We start from the raw sequence: 27,183 nt of genomic DNA, 5'->3' as shown, positions 1-27,183 counted from the left end.
TTCTGCAGAATCATATGTTTCTGCAGTAACCTCCATTTGCAGGTCAGCTTCCTGATTTGTCCTTATTTTAAACATGACACTGGTTACCATGAGATAGAAAAAGCATTATGGAGTTGAGGTCTCATGTACCATTTTCATCTACTTTTCCTGTGATTACATAAAATGGCATTTTCTGTTACTTTCAGGGAGTTTTGCCCATTTTTGACATTGCAGAACCTGGCTCCTTGATTTCTTGTCCCTTTCATGCATATAAGGGACAAGTAAGGCTCTAACATCACTCTGCAGACTCTACTATTGTCTTTTGTATCTGACATAAAACTTTTTTTTTAACCTCACGAATGGGATTATTAATCCCATACTACATTTTCTGCTAGCTAAAAGACAAAGAAAAGAATGCACTGCTTAGATATGAGGGAGTGACAAAGCAGACAAGGCAACTTCCAACAGTTTTTAGACATCCTGCGAATGCTGCCAATGGTTTAATGACATAGAAAGAGGAATCTGGGTCTGGAGAATCATGTAATCCTCTGCTATGTGGTCAAATGCACAGAACAGCCAAACAGGTCTCTCCAACATCTCTGGGCCTGAATAACCTTTGGACTGCTGGAGGACAGCACTGATTTGCACCTAAAGCAGGCTAGAACAGCACCTGGGTAACCTGCATTTGGGAACAACTTTGTAGATTTTCACTTCCTCTAGCCCACCAATCCTGAAATCCCGAAGTGCTGCAGGATCAGAAATCCTCCTTGCAGGGTACAAGAACCAAGCTGTCTTCTGCCATGAGAACATAGCAGGCGATTTCTTATGCTGTGTTTCCTACCTCCCCTTTTCAGTGGGGTCGATGGTGGAGTCCAAGGAGAAGTCACATCTCCTCAGTGTCTGGATGAGGATATAACTTGTTTTTCTACTTCACTTCCTCTGCTAAGTCTGTGCTTGAGATACCAGCACTGCCTAATTGCTCCTAGGACTTGAACCAGATGCAAACACACAGGTTACAGAAATGACTGGAATGAGAAGAACGTTTCTGCTTCTCTGGAAGGGAAGCTGGCTCACCTGGTGAGACAGGCTCACAGCACAGACACACTCATTGGGTGGCCCAGTCTGCACCACACTCCCATGATCTGAAGCACACACCGTGTATTATTTCAGGTGAGTAACTTGTTGGAGTGGTTCATGCTTTGACTACTACAAAACAACAGAACAGAGATGCTCTGTAGGTCCACACCCCAATGTCAAAGGGGAAATCACCTCCAGAAAATGCGGCAGTCGTGCAATCTAGCACTCCTGATGCATGCTAGAGACTAGCTCTTCAAAGTTTATTCAGGTGATTAGCTTTTGCTGGCCAACAACACAAGCTTTGGTTGGACCTGGCCATGTCTGGCATCAGGAATCATCTGTTTCTCCATGAGGCACCATGCATTATGATGTGGTAAATAAACAGTAGTGTGGCTTCAACAAGGCTGGCTGGCTCAAGGACTCAGCTCTCCGACTCCGAAACCTTGTTCTGCTCTGATCTGGCAAAGCCCAATGTGTTAAGATTTAGGATAAGCTGTAAGGAATCTCTGTGTTCCCAGGCTCTGGGGCAGAAGTATGAAGGAAGCTATTGAGGTTGAAAGGGGACAATTTTTTGTTTACTCCTGAGTAGCCAAATGGGCAAAAGGCTTATTTATTTTAAAGGATTTGTTAATATTTTTAGCGTGCATGTGCCTGGAGTGATGGAAAGGCCCATTTTTAAATACTGAGATCTATAAATCTCTGTGACAAACTTACAGAAAGTTTTTTTTTTTTTCTAAATGGAAAGAATCCTACAGAAAACCCACCCAACATGCTATGGCATGGATGTTAAAACCCTACCACAGTAAAACTGCCACTTCGTTTTTATGATCTATTTTTCCAGCAACTTTAAGTTCATTTATTATAAACCTGGAGAATGACACAGAGGGCAACTTTCTTGGTAGACAGACACCCACATCTGCAAGCAGTGGCTCCGAAGCCTTCTGGACTAGTGGAGTGCCACCAATCTTCCAACACTTCCCACGGGGCATCAGACATCCCGATCAAACTCCAAATGGAAAGTGTTGTTACATGGCAATGGTTCCAGTCACTAACTGGTTGGTCTCAAAAATCATCTTGAGTGTGAAGCACTGATCGAAGTAACATGGGTTGTTTTTCCACTAACTTCCAAATTGATCATGGTTTTGACACTTTGGCAATTTGGGCTACATATGCTGGTCTCTGAACACAGATAGAGGTATGTAACTACAGCCACACAGATTTTAAAAACAGCCTGGCACTACCAGGTGCCATCTCTAGCAGATAAGCATGCTACTCCTCTATCCAAACCTGCACTGCTTACTTGGACAGACTTCCACTTCAAGCAAGGACCAGCGGGTAGGTGCAATGCTGATAATAAGAGCAAGATACTTGGATTGGGACTTGTAGCTGTAAAAAGGCAGCAAAAAGGAAATGAGCAATTTTGTTCCAGTGTTTTAATCACACTGCAATAAAATGTAGAAGTTCCAAGTTCAAAGAAACAAAACCCATGTTCTTCTTGATTTAAGTCTATGAGTTTCATCTGTTTGAGGCTTGCAGCTGATCCTCCCACTGTTGTTACACAGCCCTTATCTGTGTAAATAACAGTACCAGAATTGGGTCTGTGACAGTTTTTAAAGACCATTCCTTGATCTAATTACCTTTTACCCTTGGGAAAGCACCTGAATACTTTTGAGCCATATGAATCTGGAAAATTTTCAGCTAATATCACACAGGAAAAGAAGCGAGAAGGGATTCCAACCATAAACACAAACTCTTACATCTTCTGACGCTGGAAACCGCATTGACTTTTAACATGAGTGATCCCTGGGATTCAATGGACTGAAAAGAATAATACACTTGCAGTGATGTGAGAAAGCAGAAGGATATTCATGCTTGAAAAGTAAATATTTTCCCGAGTTTACATTTAAAAAACTATTAAACTCTCAATAAGGAGCAATTTTTAAAGATTTAAAGTTGAGAGGTACAATCAATTTTTTAAAACTCTTTCACCTTCTTTTTCAGGGAAAAGGAAAATAAGTAAGTATGCCAGTCCCACATGCTGCTAAAGGGCCATGTACTTCTTCCCGGTGTGCACGCTTATGCGTGCAAGCACGGCCATGCGTGCAGGACCAAGGGGAGCAGAACCAGACTGCTGCTGGCAGCTCGAGGGCACTGGCGTATCACTAAAGTGTGCCTGGATTTTCCATGAGGGTGGACAGAACTGCTATTCATGGTACCTTCTTCCCTGCAGCCAAAGCATTTTCCTTTTGCCACTACCACTGGAAATGGATGCTGCCTAAGCAAGCAGTAACTTCCACTCCAGGCTCCACAGATCCTATATGAAGTGTCTCAAAAAATGAACAGGCCTGGGAGACTGGTGGCAAGAAGCAAGCCATGCCACTTGCCTGAAGGATGGAACAAGAAAGATTGGCACGTTCCCATCTCAAGGACTGGCACCGGTCTTCTCAGTGCTGCTATCAGACATTGTGGGGTGACTGGCAATGCTCTGAAGGAAGGCTGGCTTGGTGGCCTGGAAATACCACAGGTCAAAGGCAGTTTGAAAACACTGCCCAGCTTCTACCCACGTCGATGGTACCCTGCCACTCCACTGCTCAGATCGACCCTGGAGGGCTGACTCTACCACCCACAGCCAGCAAACAGCCTGTCAAGCTACAGCAACTACCATAACACACATGGCAACTGCCTGACAAAGCATTAGGTCAAAAAACCAAACCAAACTACTGCTGCAAAACCAGGCACTCTGAAGCAGAGAACCATCAGAACCATGTCAGTTGCTGGCTCAGCAACTGAGGAGGAGACACACAAAAAAAAGAGAGAAAACCACGATTTTTCTATTGTGGAGAAAGCATTAGAGTGGCAATAGGAGTGCCAGGGTCTGTCCTGACCTTGCTGTAGATCATCATAAGATGGGCAAGATGAAATCGATCATAGTAAGATGGGCAAGATGAAATCTTGATGCAAACACATGCAAAAAGGCCAAGTTAAGTCCTCCTAAGCAACCTCCATTCAGCTGCCTCTCACCTTCGGAGTGCTTAACCCTATGTTCCCAAATGTTCAATGCTAAGCACAGAGTTAATTAACAAAAGGTCACACAGAAAATCTATCTCCACTGAATCTCCCATGTGACTCCTTCCTGTGCAAATGCACTGTTTGAAAAGATGGAGGACTACTGACTTACACTAGGGTGAAGAAACTAACGTTAGTGGCAGGCTGCTCCTTCATAAACCAGCCACGCAAGGGGATCAGTCTCATATTCTAGTATTCTGCTCTGTGCAGATCTAAGGCACTTGCAGTCAGAAGCCTATGGCTCAATGGGTTCCTGCTAGAAGGCCACAGAGAAAACTGAAAAACATTAAGAAAATTAAGAGACAAACTTTCATCAGCTGTGTTTTCAAGATTTCATTTGAGCGCAAAGATTCCTATTTTGTAAAGCTGCAGTAACTCATGTTTCTGAAGGACATTCACACTCGGTGAATCCGCAATATTTTTTAGTACTTTTGCTTCTACTCTGTGTGAACTAACGTAAAAAAACATTGCCATCTCCTTCCTCACATCTCTGTTGCTGAGGATGAATGTTGGGGTTAAATGGTTCCTACTGACTGAGAATTCCTGCCAACATCTGCAAGCGCATGAATGTGCTGAAAATGTTCTGTATTGACTGTCCTTCTCCTCCCATCCCTCAGGCCTCATCACAGATGGACCAGGTGATGGCTCCAATGGGGACAAATTCTGGAAGCCCACCTGAAGCCAAGGATTTCTGCTTGCTGCAGCTGGTCACCACAACATAGTACGGATGCAGGCTTCTTAGAAGCAGTGTTACATACAGCAGAAAGACAAGACATTAGTCTAACAGAGAGGCTGATACCAAATAGTAACATGGGGCTAACGGAAACTCGGCTATGGATCCACCTTAAAACTCAACTCCATGTATTACATACACCACCTGAAATGTCTGCGATTTTTGCTTTGATCAATATGTTGTGGACTGTTCTGTGCTGATTTTAACGCAGACCAACTTATGAGAAAACGGGAGTGGTGCTCCTTTTCTGCTTTGTGTGTTATTAACACAAGGGCAACCAGGCCAGTTCTAGAAATGTATGTCCATGGATATTTTCCCACTGAGAAGAAGTTTCAAGAGCAACAAGCAGAGCTGCTTTTTGATTCAAAAATAAAAACAAGCCTAAGGATCTGGAACCAAAAACATGTCCCATCTGTGCCTCTTAACACAGATATACTATTTCACAGTAGAGACCTTTCCCCCTTCTCAAACATCTACCCTTCTCACTAACATTTAAAGCAATTAGGATTATCTTGGATGCCCACAGTGGGGCACATTCATTGTGTGTTATCAAATAGCATTAATTCTTGGCATTAGGAACTTGGGATAAAAGGTAAAGATCTGAATGGAGATCTTTATTCAGCATGCTTTACGACAGATTATCTCATTCTTTTCCAGTTCATGCTTGTACTTTTAGCAACTAAGAAGGCGGGGCTAATGCTGATGTAATTAGAAACCAGAAGCTGAAGAAAATATCCTCTTGTTGAACTCCCTCACCTCTGGCTTTAAATTCTCTTACAATAGTACGTGAAACAACCAAACAAGGCTTTCCACTTCTTACCCACCACCAGTTGATTGGGAGGACAAGACGACATTCAGGAAGCACAGGCTTTTTTCCTGAGACTCCAAAACCTACCTTGAAACTATAGGAATCCACTACAAAGCAATCACCCTACATGTGCTTGCAGACACGATCCAGAGCAGAGCAGTACTGATAGACCAACGCTCTCTGCTACCACCAGCGTTACATTCTGTGGCTAACTTGATGTTAGTAAGCCACTGCTGCAGGCTAGGAAAGGCAGAGGGTGAACCTCTGGTTCAATGGTTTCACACTTTCTGTTTCGGAAGACATGAAGATGAAACATTCTCCAGGAACAGGACATCTCAATGCAAAACAGATGTTTCCCACTGCTGTGTAACAAGGTAAAACATGCACTTCTGCAGAGGGTATTCTGGGCCACCTCTAAGTGTATACATTCTGTATGATTACACAAGAAGCATGATGACCTCAGCATCACAAAAGAGCTGAGATGAGGTCACAGGTTTGAGGTATTTTTAACCTGGTAATAACACTACAAAGAAAAGGCGTCACAATAAAATACCAAAGGCACCTCCCTTTTCCTTCCCTACCATTCTCTAGTCACTGATTTAAACCCTGCATTGTCCTGTGCACACATCTGTGCAGCAACACAGGGAATTACACCGGGGAACCAATTCTGCTGCTGAACATGCAGACCCTTTGGTTTTGTATTGCCAGTACTGGAAAGATGTACATGCCTCTCCTTTAGGCTGCGACTCTGTGTTATGACCACCAGCAAAACCTACTTTTGGGGATCCTTGCTTCCCTCAGACATTCATAGTACACCATGGCAGGGCAAAGACCAACGGTTCGATGGCTGTACTCTAAACTGCAAGCCAAGAGACAATGCTTTTGAAAGGACGAAAGGAGTTCCTCTTGGGGGGGGGGGGGGCAGGGAACACATGACACCAAACCATTTCAAGATTAGACAGCAGCCATGCAAACATATGAGGAGGCACTGATTTCCAGAAAGGTGTATAAAAAAGTGTCTGTGAGGGACAGGGGTATTTGTAGACAATCTGCCACCACCTGAGGAGCAGCAAGGAATCTCAGAGGAATGAAGTGATTTGCTTCATCACGTAACAAGGCTGTGATAAAGCTGAGACCTTTCATCTCTCTATTCCTGGAGGCTAGATACTACTTCTCTATTCCACACACAACACCGGAGACTGATTCTCCATCAAAAAAACATGTCCCTGGTGTGTTGTACTCACAAGACTGGCAAAAGACAGAGGCAGCTCTGAGGAAAAAAATGGACTTCAAATCCACTTTTTGGACTGTTTTTCTTATTCCTACAGTAATTAAAAACTGTTCTAACAACAAGATTAAAACACACATACAAACAATTTTTCATGAGAAACATCTAATTTTCTTGCCAGCTGCTGATGCGCATGCCTAAATGTCTATTCTGGACAGTTCACCCTGCCAGGACCGGTTTTGCACAAAATTGCTGTGCCAGGAGACTTGGGACTCCCTAGGCTTTCCCATTCCTGGGTGCCGCAGCAAGGCAGGGATCTCTACGCCCCCCACACTCCTCCTGTGTGGCCGCCTTCGAAGACAGATCCATGAAACGAGCTGCATTTTTTGAAAAATAAGTCTTTTCTTTCCTGTGAAAAAGAAAACGAACCATTCCACAGATCCAGGTCAGAAGAGGCCACACAACCATGTGAACAGGTGGCAATCTCGGTGGCAAGGCAAAAACAGCAACAGACTACCTACAACTCTAAATCTAGGGACAAGAATCATAGAATCATAGGTTGGTCTGGGTTGGACCTTTAAAGGTCACCTAGTCCAACCTCCCTGCAATGAGGAGTGACATCTTCAACTAGATCAGGTTGCTCAAAGCCCCGTCCAACCTGGCCTTGAATATTTACAGGGACAGGGCATCTACCACCTCTCTGGGCAAACTGTTCCACTGTTTCACCACCCTCATCATAAAAAATTTCTTCCTTATTATCTAGTTTGAACCTACCCTTTTTCTGTTTAAACCCATTACCCCTTGTCCTGTTGCAACAGACCCCTCTAAAAAGTCTGTTGCCATCTGTTTTATAAGCTCCCTTTAAATATTGAAAGGCCGCAATAAGGTATCCCCAGAGCCTTGTCTTCTCCAGGCTGAACAAATGGACTCACCATCCATGGAGCATGTTGAGGGAAGCAGGCAGGTGTCTAGCTGATTCTTCCACTTGTCCTGCTGTGAGTTTGCAGAAACGTGTTTTCAGCAAAAACAACCAGTGGGTTGGATTTTTTCCAAAGCAAAAGTTTTTATCAGAACAATTTCCAGCCACCTCTAGAGAAGGGAACGTGGTGTCATCTCTCTGCATCCAACAGTCCCCTCAGGCATAATTTGGGGGATCTCACACTAATTTTATGGAGACTGCTTACTGTTCATCTGTCTTTAGGGTCTGCTTTAGGGTCTGCATCTTCTCCTACACTGATGACACTTTCCATACATCCCCAACATCACCTAACCCACGGGCAATGCCACACAGAGGTGACTGAAACAGACATCCCCAGCTGCCACTAACTAGCGGCAATGTAGTGGCACATGCTTATCATGGCTGTCACGCAGCAGCACATGAGAATGAAGGGACAAAAGGCAACCAGCTGCTTCTTTGTGGAATGACTGCTGACACTGCAGGGCGCAGACAGACAGATGTGGGGGCTGCTCCCTATTTCGAGGAAAGACCTCACATGCTGCATCTATCGCCTAGTGCAACACAGGAGACAGCTAGCAACTCCCGACTCCTCATCCACTTCTGGGCATCACTACAATATAGTTGCTTTGTTTTGCTTGGTATATATATTTAAAACATGTCTAAACAAGAAGCTCCTTGTGAATAACTAACTCTAGTAGCATCAATCATCCTACCTAGGAAATGCATTGCCATTTGGAATAGCTGTAGCAAGAAAATGTTCTTTTGAAAAGCAATGGTAATTTTAAAGGAAAGAGTGCACTCAAGGTTCAGGATAATGTTACCAAGCAGCAAAATATGTGGAGACAAAAAAAGGCACAAGGTTTCTCCCTTGTGTAGCTGTACTAAAGGAAGGAAATAGGATCCTAAGAGCTTTAACAATCATGTACAACTTTTTGGTGTTCAGCACAGAAATCCAAACATAACACTATTTTGGCTGAATGTCTCTCCGTTCTTGGGTCAGAAAGGCTGTTAATCTTCACTAGCATATCAGGAAAAAAGGAGGATATCACAGTTTGCACAACACCAGGACTAGCTGTATAAATGTGAATGTTAATTCTGGTCACCCCTCTTTACATGTTTATCATTGCTAATGTCACTTTCAATCTATAAAACAAGGATGAATCCACGCCCGTTGTCATCAGTCATAATGCTCAAAGAGTAACCAAATAGCTAATAATGATGGGCTCAGCTCTGTCAGATTTAATGACAGTCTTAATTTTAGAAAAGACTGGCTCAGTGCAAAAGTGCCATATCATAAACCTTGATTTTTTGGACATGATCTGCCAGCTTTTGGAAATCAAGAGGTTGCTAAACAATGAGAGAAAATGCTAAGTTTAATGAAAGCAATCTGTTATGGTAGATAAAACAGATTTTTCACTTGCAAAGAATAGATTTTTTTTTTTAATGCTCTTATAAGACAAGCTTCTCTGCTGGGAAGGGAGGAAACAAGGACCTGCAATTCATACCACACTAGCGAAAGCAGCAAGAGGTTTGTCTCTGACTTCAGCATGAGCAAGACTGTACTCACCAACGACTGTGCCCAAAATTCAACAAGAGGGAAGAAAGAAGAAGCCTTATCATTTACAGTTTACAATTTAAGTGAATCTGCAGTTTAAAAAGCCCAGAAGGCTTTAAAGTGACTTAATATTACCATGACATTACCATTTCCAATATTAACTTTAATTTGGAAGCAAGTCAAGTAGATTTGCAGCAAAGTGATTCAACAAGTATTGGTGAAATACACAGCACAACACGGGTATATGCATGAACAGAGTAAAAATGTTGCTACTTATTTTAAAGTGAGATTTATGCCCTCTGAAGTTTAGGAACCTCGCTGCAATAAGTCACAATACTTGAGAAAATAAGGACAAAAACCAAACGCAAAACATTTTTGAGGTAGTCAAATAAGTTAAATGAAGTTTCACACAACATTAGGCTTAAGACAGACCCGCTGTGTTATATTTATTTCCACGAACACAATAGCAGCATTAAATGCGAACTGTGAAATGCTGGTGCAGCGCAGAGGCTGGTCCTGCTCCGGGGTGAAGGGCCAGCCTCTGGCTGACCGTGTGCCATCAGCCGGAGAATGGCATGGGCTGCACCCACGATGTTGCTTGGTGCTGCCAGCCGCATCTCCCCAGGCCCAGGAGGTCTTGCTGACTTCCTACAGCCATGGTGATGCAGACCTGGTGCGACCGTCAGCCCACCTGCATCCAGCACTTTCTTCAGGATGCCGACAGCAGCTGCCTTGCTAGAAAGGGCCAGACTTCCCTGAGATCACAGTTAGCTTTCTACAAGCTATGGGTCAGAAGGGTCGTTTTAGTTTCCTACAAGGGTACCAGGTCACTTCAAGTGCTCTTGTGCCATCTTTCGCTACTAAGGTTACTGGAATGGGCTCAAGTGTATCTGACCAATTTTCAACATGTGCTTCCCTTGCCCTTGCTTGCCACGGTCTGCAGTCAAGAGGGTGAATCTTAAATCATGTTTAAGTGGCAGAAAAGTTCTAAAATAAATAGAAAAATCAGAATTACTGTCATCTGTTGTGGAGAAAATTTTAAGATGGGTTCTTTGAGTTTACTGGGCCAATCCAGACACTGGTGGCTGTGTCAAAGTCTGCCTGCCTTCAAGAGGACCACTCCAACGCTATGCCTCATTTAATTTAAATTTTGCTGAATGCAACTCTGGTCAATACAAAACTGATTCAATGCTGTAATGGCAAAGCAGGAAGGAGAGAAAGGAAGCAAAAATTGGAGCTCATCCGCTGCTGCTGCAACCCACCACAGACTCAGGGCGGTGAAGAGGGGACAGAACAGGGGCTGCAGGAGCTTGCACCATGCACAACAATGGAGTACCTGGTGCTGTTCAGGCTCAAGGTAGGCTTTTTCCCTCCCTCGGAGGATGGGGCAGGCAGGCATCTCCATCTCCTCAGCAACGCATGTAGCTGACAGGCACAGCAATTGAACGCAGCAAGAAAAGCAGATGAAGTGATCCAAGCTGGACAGTTGAAGTCAGAGGTACAGAGGTCAGCCCCACAGCTGAGGAGGGGTAAAACTATGGGCTAACCCACATTCCTCTTGCCTCACTCCTTTCTAACTACAGTTTAGACAGTTACAGCTTCATTTGTGTTAGTCCCTGCAGAAGTATCCATGTAACAGGAATACAGCAGACCCCTCTCATCAAGCCAGTGTTGTTTCACTCCGATGTAGATAGACTGTTTGCACAAACCTCAGTGTAGTATTTATGACTTGGAAAAAATTAGAGACTCAATCCACAAAATTAAAGTCCCTGGACACACTTGTGACTCAAGGAAGAGCAGGGGCAAGATGTGTTTGATGCAGCAGGTAGAGACAGCTTTATGAACTAGAACTTCATCTTTATGCAAGAGAGGGGACAGCAAAACCTGAGATAAGCAAAGTTTTGATTTAGAGTATTTAGGATGTTTTAAACTGTAATTAAGGGTACACGGCTAGCTCAAATCTGGCTCAGATAGAAATTTATCAAAATGTGTTTTATATAGCTAAAAGCCAATACAAAAATCCGCTAAAAAAATCTAGTGTAAACGGTTGTTCCAGGGTGGGAAAATAAAACACTCCTTGCAGTGTCTGCAACTGCTCTGAGACAGAACTTTAAAGGGAAAATGATTTATAATTGAACAGGAGAGAGAGCTCATTGATTTTTCTTTTCCTTTCATGTCCAGAAAGGAAACAAAACTAGTGACAAACTGGACTGAAAACATTCTTTTACTTTCAGCTCTCTAAGATATTATTAGTGCCATGCTTGGGGTAAATAAACATGCTACCCACAGCATATGGGGTGTGATTCAAACCTTATGCAAACCTTCTGCTTGTGAAAGTTAACTGATTTAACTGATACTGTGAGATAAACATCAGGCATAGAGCTTTAAAACTGGCATTGTAAAATTGCAAAAAAGCAGGAAGTAAATGAAAAGATGTTAAATACCACTCTTAAAGAAGGAACAAAATCATAATTGTTTGGTTTATTTCAAAATGAACCACGGAGAGTCCTCTGTGGTTAACTCAGCTTCCCACTCTTGCTGGATCACATATTCAAATGAATCCCAAGAAATGAAGTGTTCAGTTCTGAAGACACTTCAAAACCAATTTCCAGATCTTTTCAGTCTCTTAAGAGAAGCGCATTTAAAAAATAAATGCTCCTCCCCCAATCCCTTTCAAACATTTTTAAAGTGAGCTCTCATATGCCCACCTGTGCACAGGTGCTTTCAGCTCTTCTCACATCTTGTCCAACCTGTAGGCGCCAAGCGGGGTAGACCCTTTTGTAGCAGAGGTGGGGTAAACTGCGAGAAGTGTTAGGGAGCTGTTGGCACGTCCCTCACGGCCGTGCCACCCTGTGCGTGCTGTGACGTGACGGGAACATGCTCTGCAAGCAAGAGCTGTGCCTGCACAAGGCATCACTGCACACAGGCAGCGCGACCGCTCACGGGCATCAGCGGGCAACCACCCTGGCAGAAACTACCAAGCCACTTCAAGTCCTCTCCTTAAACACCAACAGCACCAAAAGGCTAATGAAAATGCTGACGCCCTCCTAATTCAGAAGGGAGAGTGGAGTCCCCCTCCTATTCTGATTATGCACAATGAGCATGAATATGCATTTGTATAGGATCTTATTTACATGTGTGGAAGCAATGAGGGGAAGCAAATACTTTTATAGCATGCAAAACAAGTTCACTGGCTTTGCACCAGCGTGGCAAGGCAAGTCTGGTGTTTTTCCATTATTCAAGTCAAAAACCACTTTGCTTAAATAGTTCTTTGTGTGTTCTTGGTATGGCAGACTAATGAAATGTTACTTAGAAGCAGAAAGCAGCTATAACACTTGCATGTCTGGTCTACTTCAACAGGTTTAGAAGAAACGAAATGTAATTTATTATAGCCTATTTAGCTCTGCAACAATTGCCCTTCAAAACCCGAAGAAGAACAATGTAATTGAAAGTACATGCCTTCTTCCCTGCAGAAACCTCAAACGGCCTCAGGCAAGAGCTAATACAGATGTAGTACAAGGCATTAAAAGAGTGCTGGATGCTGTAGCTAGCAATTATCCTGGTATTTAACCAAATCTATCGCTCATCAGGAAAGCGTTTAGTGCAGTAGTCGGAGCGAGACAGGCTGACAGGGAGCACAGCTACTTAACTGTCCCCTCCAGCGATTACACTTTCTCAACCTGAGAGTCATGTCAAATTAAACAACTACACATTGACTTTTCACTTCTCTAAACATTAAGGTATGATTGACAACTCCTGGATGCTATAAGACAGTCATTATAATCAGCCAACACAGTTAGCTTATTTATGGTGTGTTTTTTTCCCCTATTCTGAGCGATTTCCTCCTGGACTATTTTTAATAGATACGTTTGTTTTGATTCCTTGCAGGGTTACTGGTGACAAAATGCCACCCCCACCACGAGACCCTTGTATGTGTGTAAGAAAACAACATAAAATTAAGTGATTTAACTTAGCATACAAGATACTATTTTTTTCTTAGCTCCACTCAGCACTTACTTACCCATTTAACTCAAATTTTGAGATGTCTGGACAGCAACAATTGGATGCTAATGCTGCACTAAATACTGTTAATGTGGCACCTTTCTGGAGTATTTTTCCCACTTCCTGCCCTAACTCCTGGAAGTCTCTCTCAATCTACGTATGGCAGACAATGCAAGAGGAACGAGTCACCTGTAAGAATGGGAAATTAAATGACAAGCTCTCTGACAGTGTTCTGAGTATGTAATTGTAAAGACCTCAAGCCTCCTCAAGCTTACAACATCCCTATGTCAAGGCACCGCTTACTATATATATCTGAAGACTGCAGCTTAGTAAAGTTACTAGAAACCGAACAGGTACATAAAGCAGTCAAGGTTGTGAAGAAATACATCCCTTTGATTTTATATGCAACATTACGGTGCCTGAAACCACTACATTATAAGTGACAGCTTTACTCTCCACCCCTCTAATTCAAGCCACATGAGTAACATAAAAAATGTCCAAACTTTCCCCTCTCAAAATAAAAGGAGAAAGTAAAAAAAATAAAAAAAATGTAAATAATGCTTAACACTTCTACCCTCTCACACCACCATCATCTCTAAGAAACCTCACTGGATCCTTTAAAGCCTCTGGTAAAGAAGCAAGTGAGATTAACACTGTATCATTAAGCTAATTATGAATACAAACAAGTCTAGAACGCTACTGGTATGCCTGGAAGCCTTCTTATTTATGTGATTAGTGGATCTGAAGCTTTTATACTGCCTGCAGCAGACTGCAAGGTAAACTTTGCAGTGTTGAGGTTTTTTTAGAAAAACATAGTAAGTCAACTAAATAAAATCAGTAACAATAAGCACATTTGTGGAAACTGTCCTGAGCTAGAAAAGTATGATTTCACTGCAGAATTAGTACTCAAGGCAAAAACAACTACAGGAGCCAAAAACAGCTGAGGAGGACAAATGAAGTATAGTTATCTCTCCTCGCTGGTACTACCAACTGCAATCCCACTCCTTTTTTCCACTTCTGAACTGTATTTAATACCTGAGCATGGGTCTCAGAAATATAAAATTAAATATAACAGTATTTCAAACATCCCACCTCTCCCTCTCGCTGAAAAGCCAGGCAATAATAAACACAAAAGACTTCAGTGAACAGTCCAGAATATGCCAGCTCTGTTTCAAACACATAGGACAAAGCAGTCACAGCACTAAAGGCAGTGAAATATAACTTAATTTCCAGGTTTTGCAGTACAGCACTGAAATAACAACATCACAGGTTAAAAACTTTGCTGGTCTATCTCCAATCTTTTATTTCTTTTTAATCAGTTAACTGCCACCAAAGTACCTAACTTTCACTACAGCAAGTCACTGTCCTTGTCTGTAGGCCAATCAACACAGCATGCTTTCCGCTTCACGTGGCTGTTACTGTTTAACTCTCAGGATATTTCTCAGACTACCAGATCCCCAAGACAGCAGATTTATCTCCAAAGACTCAGCCTCAACTTACTCATACACAAAATGTCTTGGTTATATTTTGCACTGACTTCATACTTATGCAATTGGACAAAGGCACCTACTATTTTATCTTATTCTCAATGACCTCGTGTCCACACTGCAGTTAAAAGGGATTAGAACAAGCAGGGAGAACATCTGCCATCCCAGCACACAGTCAGATGTATCACTAACTTTTGTAGTTTCTGTATTTTAAGGTTTCTGAGTAAATTTCCCCCAAATCTTCTGCTCAAAGTTTCATCTCCCAAGCTGTGGGAGACACTCACACAAAAAAATCGAACAAAAAACCCCACCCAAACCAAAACCCAGCAATGGGCCTTAGCTCCGTTTCGGTGGTTACCAGCCAGCTGCATCATCTCTACGTGTCAGAAGCAACCTCCTCCGTCTGAGCTGCTCCCGCAGTGCTCTGCCGCGCCGGAGCTCGGCTGCCCGCAGGGTGCACCCGCAGGCGGCCCCCTTCTCCCAAAGGCAGCACGCCAGCTGTTTGTGACACGCTCACCTCACAGGTCCACTGGCTTTGCTACTGAGAAATTCAATGTTAGCACCTGCTATAGCAACCCCACAAAAAAACCCCACAGTTAACCTAAACCAAAAATCCCTCAAATTCCCACTCTGTATTTCTAGCCAGGAATCATAAAATTATTATATTCAAAGAACTTTATTTTCAACAGTATTTTTTGAAAATAAAAGGCGACTTCGCTGAAAAGCTTACACTAAAATGCAGCACTTCAATGAAACACTGAAATACTTTTAAGAAATAGCATAAAAATAAGACAGGGTCCCGTCAGAAATCTGTGTTTGAACATCCACAGTGTTTATACACAGAATGTGCACATAGCATGTGTGTATCTATATATCCATGTATATATATCTCTATATCGATATAGGCACCCACACACAAGTACAGGTATGTGTAGATTATATATATTATATATATAAAGCTAACTTTCAGTCCTCAGAAAACAAAAGCTATCCCCATATAACAGCCAAATTCCTACATAACTCAATTTCGACATCTCATCTGGTGTGAACTGCACTCATTCCTAGTGTAAACCCCAGCGCGCTCTGCAATGATATACTGTAATGTCACATCGCAATCTGGATTTACTATAAAGGGCTGCTGACGAGTTTCAGAGCAGTAAACATTGCTGCGAGGTGTATTTCACACTGAGCTGGTTTTTATGAAGAACACTTCACCGCCCAGCCACGGCACCCAGATGATGAATGGTGAAAGATGCATGACAAGCTTCATCATTGTTTGTAAATCTTAACTGTTCCTGCTCACTAACTCTGCAGGCAATTTTCAAAGACAGCGGCCGACAGAAGGACAGCACAGCTTTCCTGAAGGTTATTCAACTTGTACTTGGCCTAAGCTATGCCCGTGAGGAGCACTGGAAATAAACTCATCGGTTACACTGAAGCATAGAATTAAAAACATTTGATGGGCAGGCACACTAATGGCTGCTAAATTAAGAAAGGCCATTAAGTAGCCCTGGTATCCGTCCCCCACCCTGCCCCGCAGGGTTACATACATCACGCGCAGGCAACATATCCTGGTATTATTTACACATGCAATATAAATACGCATATTTATAAAACGGGCAGAATGAATGATGGGCTGTCTGCTCACACACCACGATTCCCCTGTATCTTGTGCAGTTACACACGGCGTGCGCCACCGTCCCACAGCTCCTTTGCCCACTGCTTGCAGGAAAGCTACTTCTGTTCTGTCAGAAGTTTACCCCTGCGACAGGGTATAAGGCACAGAGAAAGGATGCACGGCATGCAAGCACGGCAGTGGGGAGAGGTGTTACCCATCTTTGTCTTCCCTGAGATCATTCTGGTGTGGGAGCAGTGCCATAGACTGCAACAACCTCTTGCAAGGACTCACAATTCGGCTCATTGCCTCCCTGCCAGAGGCGAAGCCAGTCTATACTGCTCTACAGTACAGAGCCTTGCTAATTCTGACTCTTTTCTTTCCTTGAGAGATCAGTAGCAAATGCTTCTTTTGCTAGAGTTTCTCACAATCTGCAGAGGGTTGCTTTATAAGCAGAAGAGGCTGCAGAAGATTAGCTCAGCCAGAGACTCTCATGTGAGCTGCAAATCTGGTGTGAACTCTGAGATGCCCCACACAGACCCTCACGGACAGAAAAGATTACAGCTGAATATGGAGTGAGTTCTCTCTTAATGAGCCAAGCTACATGGATGCAACTGCACGTTAAAGCAAAGCAAAGAGGTGAGCAGTATGACTGTTAGAATTATAAATCATGCCTGCATAAGCACGCTGTTATCACCACTGTCCTGACAAGATGTCTTCATTTATCACTTAACGGTAATGTTTGTTATACTATTAATGATTTCTATCAACTTCTGCTTGTAGTGGGAAAAGTTCTGTATCCAGAGGTAATAAAATCAGAGTGTCAAGGAAAGCAGCTCAGCTGACGGTGTTGATTTTTTCAGGGAAGTATCCAACATCCTTTAAGTGTGATGAAAAACCCACACAGCCTCACCAGCTGTAGTAACATCCTCTATCCCACACAAAGAGCAGCTCAAACAGGCAGAAGGGGTGCAGTGTCTCTGACCTGTGGCTCTAAAATGCCCTTAACTGCAGAAGGGATTGAGAAGAAACCTCCCTCCATTAGACAACATAAAGGAAAAGAGGGAAGGTGTCCGGGGAAAGCAAGCAGAGCCGTTACTTATCCCAGGACAGCACCCTGGCAGGGGATTGCAGAGAGATGCTGATGCCCAGCACTGCTACACATGCTCTGCAGCGTGCTGTCAAGGTGGCATCACTCGCCCCACCACCCTGCTCTCTGCTGCACCCTCAGTGAAGGCCAGCAAGAGTGAAGGGTGCACATCAAAACCAGTTGTTTTCAGACTGGGAGCGATGGGACACCAGGAACTTCCTTTCATAGAAGAAAACTCAGAAAAATAGAGATTTTGATAGTGGGTTTAAATTTATTGCTTTGGATCTGTACCTGTCATGGCCCACTGTATTGTTGATTTAATTTTCCTCAGAATAGAAGAACTTTCCTTAAATCCTTGTTTTACCCACCCACTGCCTGCAACACTTACCAAAAAGCAGGCCTGAATTTTAAAAAACCCTGCACTCTTTGATCCATACAAAATATTACAGCATCTATAAACACATCCCATGAAAAAACACCTTTTTTCCACTGCTTAGCAACTGTCTGGGCTGACCCCCTTCTGGGTGGATGTGGTTTTGCTGGTGTAGGTGGATGGGGTCCCACTGAGGGTTCAGGCTGTCCCACTCTCTCTTGCTAGGGTGCCGACAAATGAAAGCGTTCATGCAGTTTTCATGAGAGCTTAGCATTCCTCCTAGAGGATGCTAAGTCCTCAGTCTAGAAATATCTGCATTTCTACAAAAACAGATTTTGGGGAAAAACATCAAAAATACCTCTTGTTCAGCTGGTCCTGTGGCAGGACCAGTAGCTTCCCCCAGAGCAAACAGTGAGGGCTCATCAGCTGCCCTAGCATGAATCAGCAAAACTCATAAATCAAACCTGTAATTCTGCAATTGCCCAATGACAAGTTGCTCTGCTGCACGTATTATTTTATTTCTGTGTGCTTTTGAGTGAGCGTTAACATAAAGGTTGCATTTGGAGAATGCTCGTGCTCTGCTGAAGAATTGTGTAGAAAAGAAGTGGTACATCTCATACTTGACAACACCTGGACCCCCTGGGACTACTGAAACAGCTACTCTTTAGCTTATGCAGACTGTTTCTAGCCCACTGATGAAGGGGAATCTGGGCTATTTTCTACTATTGTGCCCCGCTTCCTAAGTGCTTTATTAGCATAGCTCTGTCAGTGCATCTTCTCAGCTGGCTGCAAATAAAGAGCAAACAGATGCAAGGCTTTTTTCTGATCTTTGGGGTAATTTCTTAGCCATACCAAACCAGCCTGCTTTGTTGCAGTGCCATTTGTGTAACTTGAACGCTTGCAGAAAACAGTTCAAGTTCAAGGACATGGTCTCAAAGACCCTTTGCATACCAGGACTCCCTGATCGCTCTGATCTTACAACCAGGTGCCACCTGTGGCTCTGGAGTGTTTCTCTTATCTTGCACAGCATTTCAAGGGTTCATGCAAAAATACTATAGGTAGGAAACCTCAAAAAAGGGACATAACTTTGGCATGTCGTAACCCAGTCTGAAAGAAACATCCGACTTCATGTGTGCGTTTCTGGCACACAGCATTCTTCGCATTCCACCAATGCTTTTGCTAAAATGAAACTTTTTGTCTCAAGCAAGGAGACTGTTTCCAACTAGCCCTTGATTGCAAAACCACTGGAAGAGACTCTTTGCAGAGCTGCTGCGTAGTCTGGGTGGGTTCCTCCAAGGGCTCAGCACTGTTTTCCATACAGCGTCCAAGCAGAGAGACAGAAGAATGAGACTTTAAATGCAGACCCTGGAAAAGTCTGTGCTGCATTGACTTCCACATCTATAAAACTAGGGATACCAGTTATTTAACTTCTAGACAGGACTGACTCTTGGGAAAGTGTTTCAAAAATGTTGGAAGCTGTTCTGCTAACAAAAAAACCCTATTAGCAGAAATGTTGTCCTTTGGAAAAATGCTGTTTGCTGATTTAAACAAAACTGTTGACATTTGCCATATCAAAATGAATACCTTATATCAGTTGTTCTCATTTGTGTTTGGGAGGAGTTTCAGGTTCCTGCTTTATGTTTAAGCTGCAATTACAGCACTGCTCCAGTGCTTCATTACTTGTGTTTCCAGCTATCCTGACACTCGGACACAAAAACAAGAATTCAAATCCATTCAGCAGCCACAGCAACATTTTAAATGCAAGCCATCTCCTTCACCATGGGCACAGACACACAGAATAATTAGCTCAACATTTCACATAATAGTGACAAGGAGAAGCTTTTATTCCATGCTGACTTTAAAATAAGATAGCTAATTTAAAATCAAAGGTGTCTACAAATAGAGGGATGTTTTTTCCTTTGCATACCTCTATTCAAAAGCTAAACTTTTCTGACACTGTCTCAAACTTGGAAACTACTCCCATACAGACAAGCAAATGCTTAACTTTTACTCAGTGGAAAGAGGACACAGAGCAAGGCACCCAGTCCTGATCCAAGCATGTGCTTTCTTGCTCTCTCAAGCCAAGGTCTTGTGTAGGTATTTCACAAATCTAAGCACAGGAGCGGCCTGAATAAAAACCAGTGGAAGATACTATGCAAATTCCAGGCACTGATCCAATACTGAAAAAGCCCCATTTCAAAAAACCAACCAACAAAAAAGCACCTGTCCCACAGCCATCAATGGGAATAAGGCACTTGGCTCTTGGAGATGAAATACCCTGTTACGATGCATTCTCATTCCTCCGCTTCTTGCACAAGGATCTCTCAGCTTGGCTTCTTCCGAAAGAAAGACACGTTTTAAAGTATGCTTTGAAAGCACAGGGATTGATAACAACCTCTCATACATCTTTTCCTCTTATTGTTAGTATTCTAAAAGCCTAGCAACGAAAGTAGAAAAAAGGAGAGGAAAAATCATTTGAAAGTACAGAATACAAAATCCCTCCTCCATCTAGAAATGATTCTATAAAGCTTACAACCTCGTGATCTAAGACAGCTCTCTGAAAACATCTTTTTGCTATTTATCACTGGTTCCTCTTCTCTTTCTACCCATTTTTTCCAGTTTCAGCTGGAGCAGCTGTGCTTAGTTGGAAGCAAAACCAGTTTACTTAGAACCACTTCAAACTGCAAGGAGGTTGACTGATCGTGTTTTGCCATTCAGAAAATGTCAGCCCATTACTATATGCAACACACTGTAACATGGTACGAGCTCATGTACAAATGTCAGAAGCTTCCTGAGAACTTCACATCATTCATAAAAACAAAGAAAGTGTAAATCAGTGGTCTGCTAGCTCATCTCTCCTTCCTTTCAACATAACTGGTCTGAGCAGGCAGTTAACTTAGCAGAACAAAATTAATTAAATAGTCTGCCTGAAATACTAACTGAGATAATATATGAACTGGCAAAACCTCTATAAAGCTGAAGTTACAACTGAAGTGTGGGTAACAGACTGCCTGTGTTCTAAGACCATCTCTGACTTGTGGCTGGGAATTTACCATTTTTGTTAGAGATACAGGTTTCTGGTGTTTTGAAAATTTGGCTGTAAGATGAGTTTTTTTATTTTGACCTGTTGCTCTTCTATATGCGCTGTCACCTTCCTGTAAAATTTCTGGATTAACAACACACAAGTCTTCACATAGATCTTAAACAGTTATGGGCTTGCTGCAGGAGTTATCAGGTGAAGTTTTACAGTCTGCATTATACTGCAAGTAAGGCTAGATGACCCTAATGTTCCCTTCTGGACCTAAAATCTATGAGCATGTACTCTTAGAAAGAAAACAGGGCTCTAAGCATGGTTACCATTTCAACCGTAGAAAAGGAAGTAAAGAGTAAAATATGACTTGCTCATCTAGAACATGCACTAGTGCTGTCCTTAACAAGTAGCAATCACTAACCTTGCAGAAACATGCTACCAGTACAGACAGTTCAGCCCAACAATCAATGGGGAAACACGTGAGAATGTGTCTTTTGTAAGTGACAACGCTTGCAGCATGGGCAGTCAGTACTTTGGGTGAATGGACCACCGTCTTTAATATTGCTCACAGCTCGCTGGCTGACTCAGCATTCACACAGATGACAATAAAGAGGCAAACCCCTCAAACCCTCCGAGGACTGTGAAAAGCACTGGAAGAAAAATGTCGTGGGAGTGTAAACCATCAACTAACAGCTTGAGAATATTATTTTGTCTGTAGATGGAAAAAGTAAAAGCAGTCATCTCCTCCAAAAACAGGCATAACAAAAAAAGAAGCAGCCCATGAAACGGGTAGAGTCCTGCTCACATGTTCGAGTTTCTCACAAAAATACTGGTGCCGCTTTCACCCACTAGCTCCCTGCTATGGAAAAACACTTCTTCAGAGTCTGGAAAATGCTGTTTGATTTCAGTAAATTACATCTCACTGCTTGTCGGTTTCTGATTGATGGTGTAACTTAGGGAACAATATCTGTGTGTGGAATACTGTCTGGAGAAGCAGTCAGGGATTATTGAAAATACAGTATTTATGCAGTTTAAAAATCAGTGGCACATTACGCACAACTTTTTCTAGAGTGATGAAAAATTACTGAAGTGCATTTGGGAACAAAGGGTGTAAGGTCTTTTGTCTATTCGTAAGAACACTCGACTGGTAAGACTTCTTAGTGAGTTAGTAGTGATGGATGCAAGAAAAAGTGTCAACCGCAGTTGAGCATAAAGCCAACTGCTTCTCCGACCAATGGGCAGAACGGAAGACGTCACTGTTCAATGGTGGTCAGAAAAGAGGGAAGAAAATAAAATTGAAGAAAAGAGAAGGAAAATGAACCAAGGATCACTGATTTCTCTAAGCCATTTAAAACTACTGGAGAAGGAGAAAAAGTCTAGAGTTTCACTGCACCACTTTCATTGGTGTTGTTTCTTCACCTATCTGATACGTCATTGTTAGTTGGAAGACTTTCAGAAAACAGCCACTACGAAAGAGCAGACACCTCCTCAGCATAAATCATTCTGGAGCTACTGAATTCAAGGGCTTAGGGCTGATTTACACCAGCCACAGGTATGACTTTATACGTACCTCACCTTCCAAAACTTCATTTGAATCCTTAAGGTTCTGTCATGACAAAAATACCATTATTTTTCACCATTAAAAAATGCAACAGACACCAGGAGATGAGCCACAGAAAGGCCATGACTGAAAACAATTATGGAACCTATACAACATACATACTTCCATCAGGTACAAAGAAGAGAAGATTAATTTCAATGTGTAAGTGCACCAGAGAAGCAAATGAGGATGGAGGGTGCTGCCAGTGGTGTCACTCTGTGCAAAAAAAAAACCCCAAACAACAAACCATGCACAAAAATTTGGCAGGTGTGAAGTAAACAAAAGGAAATACTTTCCACAGACCACACAAAATTAACCTGCCAAATCCACTGCTACAGAGAGACAAAAAGCGTGAAAAGCTTACAGAAGGGTTGGCTCAATTCATGAAGTGCAGATCTCCTGCTGATAACTGAAATCAATGGTTCAGAGGCAATCAACAGCTCAGGACACCTTTGAATGGTGTAGGAGTGTGAGGATTTGGGATATATCTAGTAGGATCACCCTACTCTTTCTCTGTTTCTCTTCTCATTTCTCTGTCATCTGTTACTGTCCCATTCCAGGGACAGGGAAGCAGCTAGGCAGAGTTTGGTCTGCTCCAGCAGGGCCATGTTCACGCCTGCGTGTGCACACTACCTGCTGCCAGAGCAAGGAACAAGGAAGCAAGAAAAACATTGTCAAAACCACAGTGTAAATTCAGCAATGCCTTCCTGGAAATTATTGCAGATTACAGTAATCCTTAGGACAGCCAAGAAACACTGCATGTGAAAAGACAAATTTATCTGCAATAGTTTTGAATTAAATAATATGGTGTGACATGTGAAAGCAAATGAGGAAGCAAATCTGCAAAGGGTCTCATAACATGGTTGGGATACAGGAATAGTTCCCACACGTGGTTCAGACAGAAGAGAAGGGAGGCCTGTGGAAAAAATCATGGACAGTAATTCTGAGAAGAAAGGAGAGGGAAGGTAATTCTTTGGTTAAGGCAAAGATAATTCTCTGTTCTTGTGATACAGTTGGGTGGTGAGCACCTCAAGTGACTCTTCATACAACTTAAGAGACATACACAGGAGCAGAAAGGTACTGACTAACTGCACTCCTGAACCAGGAGACTTCTGAAGTACATACTTGTACTACTGTACAGTAACAACACTATATTGCCACCACACAACAAACCTTCCAAAAACTAGCCACCATCTTGTAACACCTTCTTTCTGATGTCTAGCTTCCTTCCCATTGACACCCCCATCTTCTGGGTGCCTGCCGCAATCAGTGCGGTCCCAGATGCCCCAGTGGGAGCACTTACCTCTCGCTTTTGACTCTGAGTAGGAGGGGATGTCCTCAGAGGTCAGGATTTGGGGGAGGCACGTGGAAGCACCAACCCCCTGTCCCAGGTAGGAAGCAGGTGGGTAGTAGGAGCACATGCGGTACTGGGAGCTGACGGTGTGGTGGCTCTCCATGCCCTTCACCTGTCGAAGACAGAAGCAAACACCAGCCTGTGAAAGCTGAGCCCCAGCACCATGTGGGCACCCCACTGCCCCCTATGCACACGGCTTTGAAGGATGTCATGGGGGGTGGATGGGAAGTGAAGTCCTGACACACTGCCCTGGGGTTTTTGCTTTGGTTGGCTCACAGCATGCCCACACTGCTCAGCTACAGGTGAGCTGGCATCGTACAGGATGTGACCTAGCAGCAGCAAGCAGCACTGGCATATCTATGGCTCATTTGTCTTACCTCAGGTGAAGCTGCATCTGGCACACAAGCATGTACCCTTCATCGCAAGGAGGTTCCTGGCAAGTCCCCTGCTTACAGCACAGACACCACCACAGGAACCTTTCCAGACTCCTTCAACTGCACGTATCCAGTCCCTACACTTCCCCAGAGACTAACCTGCCTCACACTGGTGGTAACTACTCTGCCAGAGACCTACGGGGTGGCTAAGGACAACAGTCCTACTGACTGATTCACTCAGGACACACTGAGCAGTGACACACGCACACAAACACATCACTTTTCTTACAACCCAGTGAGAGGGAAACCAAGTTGTGGACAGACTACATGGGAAGCCTGCAATGGAGCCACAGCTGGACACCAGCCAGCAGGTCCACTGTGTCAGCATGGTGTCCACCAGAAAACCCTTCTCCCTCCCACAGCCTGCAGCAAAGTTGGCAGCACTCAGAAATCAAAGTTTATCCTACTCCAATGATCTGAAATAATCCAAACTGATCTCCCCAGAGAGGCAATAATGCTTTTTTATGAGAGAACTACCATCTACTATTATTTGTTCCAAAGCCCTATGTAACGTAGCTACAGTGCTCCCAAAAATGCAGCCAAACACTACACAAGGTTAGGATTTTCAACAAGAAAGGTAACACTATGTGGTCTCCATAGGTCTGCTGGACAGTGAATGATCGTAAGATGGAAAGCTTTCAGGCAGAGAAAAAGTACAACAGTTTTGTACCAGGTATAAAGGTAGTAGTGTCAGCAGTAATGCATGTCCAGCTATACCATGAGACAACATCTTTGCAAGCAGAAGTGCTTGACAGCCTTTTCAGCTGTGTCTCACCTCGGTGGGAGGAGCTCTGCCTGCTCCACTGCAGTTCCCTTGGGTTCCCAACAGCCAGGTGTCAAGCCCTGCTCGTCAGCCTTCCCAGGCTGCAAAGCTCAGAGCTGGGGAGCAGTAAAGGCAGGGGGTGAACCTGCTGTGAACCCTGCACCAGCAGACCCCCAGGGTCTGGTCCTGGCAGAAGGAGCCACCGGCACCTCCCAGTGAAACAGCCAGAACGCAGTCACCCCTTGTTTTCCAGAGGTACCCTTAAAAATTCAATATATTCATTTTAGTATGCCTAGCTGGAAATAATGTGGCCCGAGTTGCATAAAATCCTGCTGGTGCTCTCTGAGAGACTGCAACATCCTGCTTTCCGTGTGGAGCCAGGTTTGCAGCAAGATTAAGTGCCAAGAAAGAGCAGTGGCTCTTTACAGGAAGCGAAGTGCACCTCTGCCCATCTTCTGACAGCAGCACAGTCACACGTATTTGCACATGTACTGAGGGATCAGCAGGACACAGTCTGTTAAAGTTACAAGTTTTTCTATTATAAATCAAAGCAATGCTTAAGAGGTGATTGTTCTACCATCTGCACCCTATGCATACAGAGAAAGTTCAACATGCACTGAAGCTTCATCCGTGATTAGTAAATTGCTCTTAAAGAAATTTAATGTGTCATCCCAAGAAAGCTTCAACTCAGAAGAGCCACCGATGTCTCCTCTGCTGTTCTGAAAAAAATGCAGTCTCCTCTTGGAAACAAACATCTGTGCTTTGCACAGACTCCCTCAACAAACCCCTGGAATTATGGATTGGCAACACAAACTGCCCAAAAGCTCGGTCCAAAGGCCATTTTGAATCTGCACATCTGCAGAGCTCAACAGCTCTAGAAGTACCGGGAAAAAAAAGTTAGCAAACTCCTCTCTGCCTGCTGTTTTGCACACACCGTCTTCCTTCCCTTGGTGGGGCAGGGCTGATGTCCTCAAATCTCCACCTCTCCCTTGTGCAAGCACACGTTTGCGTGCATACAACTGAGGAAAGGTTGCCTGCAGGAGACAGCACTATTTCAGCTGTAACAAAATGGAGGGATCACTCCCTGGCACTGAAATGATCACATGCATGTTTCCTCTCCCTGCAGAGTGGATGCAGTGACCTGTTTCCTTTCAAACCTTTTTTTAGGGTTTTTCTCCATTTCTTAAAAAAACCAACTCACCTAAAAATCTCTGGATGCAATGAATTATTACTACTATTATTATTAGTGTGTGGTAGCTGGCTAGCAAGAGACATGTTTTATAATCTTATTACCCACACCAAGTCTATGAACCACAGTTCGACCGACAGCCAGAGGCTTGGCTCTGCAAAGAATATGCTGTGTATTAACCACTGAAGAAAATCTAAAAGCTTTTGGTTTTGTTTTATTAAACTGTTTAGAATACACAGTGCAGTAAATCTGAACCATAAGGTTTCCTTTTTATAGCGCTTAGCAATCCTATTTTACAGTAACAATAAAAAAACAACCAGTCATAAAAATTCTTGACCTTAGCGCTGCATTAAAATGGGGGCTTAGGAGATCATTACCCCATGAGAAGGGGCATTTGCTCTGCATTAACTCGTGCAGCTCTGCAGAGTCCTTGCACGTTTTGGGGTCCCAGAGATAAAAACAGCCTCGGGGAGGCCCTGGAATATTTGGATTATTTCTAACCTGGGGCAGTTCAGCCTTCCAAACACTGCAGCCAGGTGCCAGGTTTGGGATCCTTCCCTGGGTCCTGTCCTGGGGAAATGCTGGGGTCATGCAGGGATCACAGGAGGAGATGCCTGGTCCTCTGGTGTCTCCTCCTGGCTCCCTCACCCCTTCCAGCTCTACAGCGAGGCCAAGATAAGCAAGGGCTGGGTTGGTCCCACAAGCCACTCTGATTTGTACCACCACAAGCTACGCGCCGTAAGAACAAGGCACATTTTAGGTGAGGAAGTACCGTGGAAGGGATGCATGTGCACTTGCCCTTTGCAGAGAGCAAGCTGAGCTCCCGAGTTGGACGCTCGAG

The 27,183-nt window shown here is 43.5% G+C and overlaps 1 protein-coding gene across 1 annotated transcript in view; it reads right to left on the bottom strand.

Annotated features, from left to right (window-relative positions):
- Positions 1-27,183, bottom strand: part of DMRT1 (doublesex and mab-3 related transcription factor 1) — a 59,301-nt gene that overhangs the window by 1,328 nt on the left and 30,790 nt on the right. Inside the window, exon 4 of the mRNA XM_054809967.1 lies at positions 23,906-24,068. Coding sequence (XP_054665942.1) covers positions 23,906-24,068 — 163 coding nt within the window. The remainder of the gene's footprint in view (positions 1-23,905; positions 24,069-27,183) is intronic.

The sequence above is a fragment of the Grus americana genome, chromosome Z (genome assembly GCF_028858705.1).
Source record: "Grus americana isolate bGruAme1 chromosome Z, bGruAme1.mat, whole genome shotgun sequence".
Lineage (NCBI taxonomy): Eukaryota > Metazoa > Chordata > Aves > Gruiformes > Gruidae > Grus > Grus americana.
Note: the sequence above shows the minus strand (reverse complement) of the source record. Positions and strands in the feature narration are given on the sequence as shown.